We start from the raw sequence: 9160 nt of genomic DNA on the forward strand, positions 1-9160 counted from the left end.
ACCAGATGCTAGTGCCGCAAAGAAAGAAGTCTCTCTCTTCCAATTTCCCTGATAAGCCCCATCATGAAACAAGTGAGCATAATAACCACGCAGATTCCTGCCAATCAACAATTAACTCCGGTAGCTCTATATTAAATAAATACCACACTAAATATGTGAAATCCTTAATAACTTCTAACCAAATTAGTCGGGCAATCAAAAAATCGCACTGTTATTAACACACCAGCAATTATGACATTCCCTCCATGTGCAGCAGCAAATTCTAGTAGACTAGTGTACAAGTGCACCATATTCAGAAAATTGCCAAACTATGTATCAGTAATAGTGTATAAATATAAAATAAACTTTTAATATTGGAATAGCACACCAGAATAAAGCTGCTAATAATAATAATAATAATAATAATAATAATAATAATAATAATAATAATAATAATAATAATAATAATAAGCAAATGTTCTACACCAAAAACATTATAAACATGCAGATTCTAGAGTGATATATAATTCGCATAATCAAAATAAGACATTGTCAAATCAATTTATAGTGTCGTTCATTGCCAAACACATCTAAGACTCAACAGCCTCTTCGTGAGTATCAAAGGCATCATTGGTGGGTTCTTCTAAATCGCCCTCCCTTATTAGTGACAATCCTTCCACCTCACACTCAGCGCACTCAGATAAACTCGGTTGGGGGGAAAGTTCCACCTCACAGTGTTCATATATATCACCCATGTCAAATAAATCTCTTGGCTTTACAAGGACTACTACGCTCCATTCCTTATCAACCTCATCTTCCACATAGTATACAAGGCGAGCTTCTGACGTAAGAATGTACGGTTCGTCATCCTCTCTTTCACCAACATGTATCGGATTAGAGAAATTGACAAGTGTGTGGCCCAAAACATCTTGTTTTATGCCTCTACCAGGTGTGGTGTTTGCCCAGATACATCTAAACAATACGACTGTGAATTGACCACTATAATTCAGCTCAATAATGTCCACTAGTTTCCCATAATACGAGACACCACCAACCGCAACATTACTGTCACGCTTGCTTGCATAACTCCTAGTGTCGGATGTGACGTGAACCCCGCTATTCTGAGTTTTCAGCCCTTCTTCTCTTGACAGGGTCCTAAACCTAAATCCATTTACATTATAAGCTGTAAAGCGGCTAGCTTGAACATTGGGGCCACATGCAAGCCATTGCAGTTCACTCGAATGCCTGATGCTTCCCAAGGGAACCTGGTAGGTAACAATGACACGTTTCATTAGGTAGGGTTTGAACAAATAGGATACCGTGTATGACACCGTTTATAATAACAGGCTTCACCTCACGCTTGAACCACTCGGAAAATTCTCTGTGCACAACGCTGTCTATGTGAGACTGGGACCTTGTCCTGCTTCGCAATTACCTCTTTTTGATGGCCCTGAAATCACTGGAGAGATAACAAGAGTTTCATGTCAGAAACTCCATCTAGAGTATGTCATGTTCGTATTCAAATAATGTCAACTTTACTTACTCTATGTACTTTTCTACAGCCGGAGAATTGACCAAGACGTGACGGTGAGCTTGAAATTTCTCAGTTGGTGTGAGATTGTAAAACGAAGCAGCTCCAACAGCCTTTCCTACCCCCGGGAACATGGCTGCACTTTCACATTGGTCAGGTTCACACGGTCGATCGTCCACACGCATTGGTCGATTGATCCTACTCTCGACATTATCGAGGTATCTTGAGCAGAATACGAGAATCTCCTCTGATAAGTAACCCTCTGCGATAGAGCCTTCCGGTTGTGACCTATTACGCACGAACTGCTTGAGACGACATAAGTACCTTTCGATTGGGTACATCCACCGATATTGAACTGGGCCACCGAGTCGCACTTCCTCGACCAGATGTACCGTCAAGTGCACCATAACGGTGAAGAAAGATGGGGGGAAAATCATCTCCATGCGGCAAAGAGTTTGGACCACATGATCCTGAAGCAGAGGAAGTTGTTGAGGGTCAATGGATTTACTGCATATTCTGCAGAAAAAGGACGAGAAATCCGCCAAGACAGATGACACTGGGGCAGGCAAAGCATTCCTTAACGCAATTGGCAGGAGATGCTCGATCAGAATATGACAGTCGTGACTTTTCAAGCCCGACATCTTGCGCTGTCGTAGGTCAACACAGCGGGAAATGTTGCTAGAGTAGCCATCTGGAAAGACCACATTCTTGATAGTACGTAAAAAGACATCCTTCTGTGGATTGGTCATAGTAAAGATGGCGGGTGGGTACTTTCCATCTTCCCGTGGCCACAAATCATGCTTGATCCCCATCAATTGGAGGTCTTTTCTTGCCTTAAGGTGGTCTTTATATTTACCTTTCTCGTTCATTATGGTGAAAACTATGTTGTCGCACACATTCTTCTCTATGTGCATCACATCAAGATTGTGACGCAATCCATTGTTTTCCCAGTATGGTAGCTCAAAGAATATACTCCTCTTCTTCCAAGGGGATTCGTCATGTACGGCGGTTTGCTGTCCGCGTATCCTTTTCCCAGTAACCGATTGCACCTTGCCAAGGTGGACATGCACGTCCTGTAGTTGTCTTGCAATGTCTCCACCAGAGAGTTTGATAGGTGGACCTCTAGACTCTATCCTTCCATCAAATCTATCCCGGTCCTTTCTATATCTGTGGGAAGGATTCAGAAAGCGACGATGGCCCATGTAACACCATTTCTGACTATGTGAGAGCCGGTTAGTCTCAGCATCCAAATTGCATGCAGGACAAGCTCTCCCACCGTACGTGTTCCACCCGGACAAGTTGCCTAAACCAGAAAAATCACTGATTGTCCACATTAATGCAGCATACATCCTGAAAGTCTTTTTCGTGTAAGCATCGTACGTTTCAACACCAACCCACAACAGCTTCAACTCTTCGATCAAGGGCTGTAAGTAGACATCTATATCATTTCCAGGCATTTTAGGCCCAGGAATAATCATGGAGAGGACAAATGAGGAGGGTTTCATGCAAATCCAAGGGGCAGGTTGTACGGAATAAGAACCACTGGCGAAATTGAGTACTTCGAGCTCATGTTTCCATAAGGGTTAAAGCCATCGCTAGCCAAGGCTAGGCGAACACTGCGGGGATCGCTGGAGAAGTCATAATAAGTTCTGTCAAATGCCTTCCATGCATCGCCGTCCCATGGATGCCGGTAAATACCGTCAGAGTTATGCCCACTCTTATGCCACAACATGTTTGCGGCTGTCTTACTAGACATGTAGAGCCGCTGCAATCGTGGAATAAGGGGGAAGTAGCGAAGAGTCTTCGCCGCTTGCGGTTTTCCGTTCTTCTTAACGACCCTGTTGATCCTTACTCTGGAGTTCTTATTAGTCTTTTGCTTCCATCTTGATGTCCCACATCGCTTGCACTTAGACAACTCTTCATCGCTGCCCTGGTATAACATGCAGTCATTTGGACATGCATCTATCTTTTTATATGCGATACCGAGATTCCTTATGATCCTCTTGGCATCGTGCATAGTGCTCGGAATCCTTGCATTCTCAAAGGCATCCGCCAGCAACTCCAGTATCATTCCGAAGGCCTTGTCGCTCACTCCGCACAGGGATTTTATATGATAGAGCCTCACCAAGAAAGACAGCTTAGAGAACCTTGAACATCCTGGGTATAGCTCCTGCGATCCATCTTCGAGCAGGTCATGCAAGTTGCGGACCTCGCGACTACTTTCGTTTGATAAGTATGGCAACTCCTCCCGATCCCCCCCAGCGTGTTCATTCACTGAATCGTCTTCGTCGCCGTGAAGTCCTGGGAGGTTGAACGCCTCCCGAACCATGTCAAGCATTGGGTCTTTTAGGTTTCGATCTGATTGTACTTCTTGTCCGTCCATAGAGCTCTCTGCCACGCGTCTCTCCCCGTGATGTACCCAAAATGTATAAGTAGAGGGGAAAGGTTTTATTATCAAATGATCATACGCATCCTCCCTAGTTTGGAGAAGGCGGAACCCACATTTCGAACATGGACAATGTATCATCCCATCGGATGATGCATTGGCAAATGCGAAATCTAAGAACTTGTTCAAACCGTCCCTATACTCTGGACCAATTCGTGGCTTTGAAATCCAACTCTTATCGATGTCTACTTCAATGATATAATAGAACATCGAATATTTAAAAAAAAAATCAGAGTATAAAATAGATACTGACAATAACTCTTAAAATAAAAAACACAAAACAAGATAATATCATTCAGAACAATACTCATCATACAAGATAATTTGTTGAAAGTTGCTTACTCATTGGGAAATTCTGCACTTTAGTTAAAAATTACTGGAATAAAGATATGCCGGTCCCAAAGCCAAAAAATGGAAATGGAAAATGAAACCTTAATAAAAAAAAAGGGGAAAAATAAGAGAGGCGTTATAGTTAGATTTAAAATCATACTTGAGACAAAAGCATCGAAGAACTAAACAATCAAATATAAGAAAAAAGAATTTTTAATAATTTTACAGTTAAATAAATAAATATTTACTAATAGATGTTAAATTGACCCTGCCAACATGGTAGAATGCCCATGCTACAGACCCAGCTGCTCGGCTAGGCGCTCAAAATACATGCACCCACGCTATCAACAATAAGCTATAAGTAAGACACACTAAACCGGGAATTTGTTGATAGTTCCTGCATTCAATTTGCTAGGATTTGTTTTTTCCAAATAATAAATCAATTTAGCTACAACATAATTAAAATTGTTGGCTCGCGTCACATGCTGGACCAATCTAAATCTAACATAATCAACTATAATTATCTATCTAACATTGGGTCTCATACTTGACTATAGTTTCATTTATTTTTGATCCATAGAATAATATGCACTTGTCTAGTACGTGTCCCTTCTATAGTGCAATGGTTTCAAATGATGCTTCTTCAAAACCGACATCAAATGAAGTAGTACTCGATCTACCAATTTTTAGAGAAATTAAGCATAAACTTGATAAATTTTTTCTTTTTGGGTATATTTTGCTCAAGAAAATCTGCATCACTAATTAATGAGGTTTATTGACATGTATTCCATATTCCCCTTTTAAATGAAAGAAATGGCCAATATGCATACACAAGTAAGCCAATAGCTTCAACTGAATAACCCAGGCCAGGATTCTCTTAAAAGGTCGAGAAAAAAAAATCATCATTTAGCTAACTGATTTGGTAGTGCTTCTTTTTTAATATATAGAAAACACTAGTTAAAATATCATGACTTTTTGAAAACAACATTCAGCATTTTAAAAGTAAATTACAAAACACATGTAGCAGAAGCTCAATGTAACATATTCTTTAACAAAAAGATATTAGAACAAGCAGCATACGAAATGGTTGCTGGGTCCTTTTTTAATAGCTCAGAGAAACGATAACAAATGTTTTCTGTCCCATTTTCAATTTCTATCAAAGATAAAAGAATTATATATATAGTGTAAGTGACAAACTAAAGGATGCACCGCCCACGGATACATTTCAATAACAAAATCAGGGTGATCTACCTTTTACAATCTCCTTTTATCCCACACTCCTTGTAATTTCACATTTTATGTTAACTATTTCCTTTTAATCAAAACAAAAAAAAAAGACAAAATACAAAAGGCATGACATTATAAGAATGCAAACTCGATAGAATCTTTTCACAATATAGTTCAAAACTTCCAAAGCATATTTTATTCAATTAATTAACAATAAAATAACACTGCAAGACACATGCATACAGCTTAATGCAGAAACAGAATATTCATTTAAGCATAATCAAGGAAACATGAAATTCCAATTATTATTTCATATAAAAAATAAATAAAATTGATTTTTGAAAAGTTGGTTAGTGTTTGTTACTTACAAAGGTATGAGCAAGGCTTTTAGAACTAAACATGTCGCTCTATTAGAAACAAAGCATCTTAACCTGTATATTCTCTATGAAATTTAATTTTGGTCTTAGTATATATGAAAACAGAGGATGCATGTGATGAGGATTTAGATAATTGGCTAAAAAGCTTATAATCCAGGTATTACAGGTCATGAAGTTTATCATTTTTCTTTTATATTTTTAAGGACCTTTATTCTTTATTATGATTTAAGGTAAAAATCATTATTACTTTGGTGAATGTTGTAGCTGACAAGGATTCTAAAGAGGCTACTTTGATAGTGGAAGGAATCACCCTCAATTATGTAGTTAATTTAAAATGTGGACAGGGTTAGAAGAGTACATAAGGTTAATCAGTACCTTATGGGTTTTCAATTTTCATTGGTTATTATTTTCCTTCATTTTGTACTTTGGAGTTAACAAAATTGTGATAAAGACTCATTGCTAGTTTTTACTTAATTTTGATCTTTAAATATAAATTTCCTATTATTATGAAGAACGTCTAAACATACATAAGTTTTATTTCCTTACATTTTCATTTATATGAAACAGGATTTAGCATTCTCATATACTGAGACCTGAGAAATGGACAAGAAAAAAGGTTCTTTTATTCACAAATCATCCTTGACAATTATGCAAGCAATCCTAAGCTTTTAAAAGTGCAAGATAATCATCAATTATGGACATAGCTGATGCTCTGTATACAGAACCAAAGCGATTATAGTGACTTAAATAATGTTAAATTTTAAGATAAAAATAGCAACTTAAAATACTCAATTCACAGTAAGCAAATCAAACTAATCACATGGCTTTGGGTGGTTTTGAGTAGCAAATCAAACTATACAGCTAGCCTAACATCCATCCTCACATTGCAGCCATTATCATCCATATATTTTCAGCAAAGAATTGGGAACAATTAAATTGGGAATAGATTAGGAACCGAATTGGGATCCAAGGTTCGAACCAGATTATGGACCAAATTGGGAACTGATGGGTAAACAGTTAAACAATCAAAATTATTCAATTCAAACCAAGGTACCAGCCCAAAACACATGAAATTGGAAGAGCAAGAAAAGAGGGAGAAAGCGGACCTGAACGCGAGGAGAGGGTGCGGTCCAGCGACGCACAACTGGGTATGGGGGGAAGGTTGAGGATGACGACACCGGGGCGTTCAGGAAGTCTCGCGAGGACACCGGGACATGCACGGCGGAGGAACGAACAACGGACGTGCGTATCCACCCTCCTTTCGCACGCGGGAGATATGCATTAGCTTCAGCAGATCTGTGACCCAGAACGATGTGGCGGCTGCAGCTGGTGGAAGGAATATATACCACGATGAGTAGTCTTGGATCTGGTGATTGGCGCCTTTGCCCCCTTTTGGGTTCGCGCGTAAACGAGGGAAATTGGATCTGGCTTCCTCCAATTTCTTGTTGTTTCGTCACTCTGATCTTTATGTGATTTGCTGCGTTTGAGGCACAAAACCGCAACCATGGCGTCTGGTCTTTGACGGACGGTGAATCCGCTACAAAAACCGCAGCTCCTCCATCAACCTGCAGCGGTTTGGGGAGACGCTGGAATTTGGGCGCTGCTAAGGAGCGCTTCTCTTGTAGTGTACCACCGGATACATAAATCCCAAAGATACTTAATTGGGTGAACCGTTTCGAATTGTGATTCAGCTTTGCTAGAATCCCCAAATAGAGGTGTCCAGAGTTCTTAAACACACTCTTAGGATCATTGGATCCTTTTACCCTTGCCTTTTGGTTTAAAGGGTTATTGGCTTTTTGCTCTTGCCTTTTAGGTTAAAGAGCTATTGGTTTTTTTGCTTGCTTTTTCTATTTATTTTTTTTGCCATTTTTTTTTCGCATGTAATTTTTTTTCTTTTATTGCAATATACTTTTTCTTGTTTCAAGAATCAATTTTTGGGATTTTTCAGATTACCAAAAATACTTTTCCTTTTTCATCATTCTTTCAAGAGCCAACATTCTAAAATTCTAACTTCAAATATGCACTGTTTATTCATACATTCAGAAAATAAAAGCAATTCCATCACATCAAAATAATTGAACTATTCTTATTTTATAACTTGAAATTCATGTATCTCTCAATTCTTTTCAAATAAAATTTTCTTTTGAGTAATGGTGAGAGACATATGGAACATTTTATAACTTTAAGACATAGATAAAAATGATCATGCAACAAGACAAAAGAACAAACAACAAAATATAACAGAAAACAGAAAAATAACATAAAGAAAGAGGATTAAGATAACGAATCCACCTTAATGGTGGCAGCTAGTGCTCCTCCTTGAGGATCCAATGTAGTTCTTGATCTCTTCAATGTCACTCTTTTGACTTTGTCGTTCTTCCCTCATAGCCCTTTGATCTCCTCTAATTTCATTGAGGATGGTGGAATGTTCTTGATGCTCCATCCTCAATTGATTCATGTTAGAGCTTAATTCTCCCATGGTAGTATGGCATTGATCCCAATAGCTTTAAGGAGGAAAATACATCCCTTGAGGCATCTCAGGGATCTCATGCTGAGGCGGCTGCACAGGCTCATGTGCATGCTATCTAGTTTGCTCCATCCTCTTCTTAGTGATGGGCTTGTCTTCCTCGATGAAGATGTCTCCTTCTATGACAATTCTAGCTGAATTGCAGAGGTGACATATGAGGTGAGGGAAAGCCAACCTTGCTTTGGTGGAAGGCTTTTCGGCTATCTTGTACAATTCTTGAGGTATCACCTCATGTACTTCCACCTCACTCCCAGTCATGATGCAATGAATCATGATGGCTTTGTCAATGGTCACCTTTGACCGATTGCCAGTAGGGATGATAGAGCATTGGATGAATTTCAACCATTCTCTAGCTACGGGCTTAAGGTCAAGCCTTCTTAGTTGAGTGGGCTTGCCTTAGGAATCTTTTTTCCACTGTGCTCCTTCCACACAGATGTCTGAGATCACATGATCCAGTCTCTGATCAAAGTTGACTCTTCTAGTATAAGGATGTGGATCTCCTTGCATCAAAAGGTAAGTTGAACGCCAACCTCACACTTTTCGGGATAAAATCTAAGATTCTCCCTTAGACCATGGTGCTCTAATTCTTGGAAATTAGGTTCACACTAATGTCATGGTTTTTCATGACCCATGAATTAGCATAGAACTCTTGCACCATTAAGATCCCAACCTCTTGGATGAAATTGGTTAGGACTTCCCAACCTCTTCTCCAGATCTCTCTTTGGATTTTCGGATACTCATTC

General features: G+C 39.2%; 2 protein-coding genes across 2 annotated transcripts; both read right to left on the reverse strand.

The window, feature by feature from the left end:
- Window positions 1-1518: 1518 nt before the first annotated feature.
- On the reverse strand, window positions 1519-2967 carry LOC140180160 (uncharacterized). Its single transcript, XM_072220582.1, has one exon. It carries the CDS (start codon window positions 2965-2967, stop codon window positions 1519-1521), a length of 1449 nt encoding a protein of 482 aa, XP_072076683.1.
- Window positions 2968-3011: 44 nt separating this feature from the next.
- On the reverse strand, window positions 3012-4166 carry LOC112757289 (uncharacterized). Its single transcript, XM_025805885.1, has one exon. The coding sequence runs from the start codon at window positions 4164-4166 to the stop codon at window positions 3012-3014; it is 1155 nt and encodes a 384-aa protein (XP_025661670.1).
- Window positions 4167-9160: the final 4994 nt, after the last annotated feature.

Source organism: Arachis hypogaea, chromosome 16, assembly GCF_003086295.3.
Source record: "Arachis hypogaea cultivar Tifrunner chromosome 16, arahy.Tifrunner.gnm2.J5K5, whole genome shotgun sequence".
NCBI classification, from domain to species: domain Eukaryota; kingdom Viridiplantae; phylum Streptophyta; class Magnoliopsida; order Fabales; family Fabaceae; genus Arachis; species Arachis hypogaea.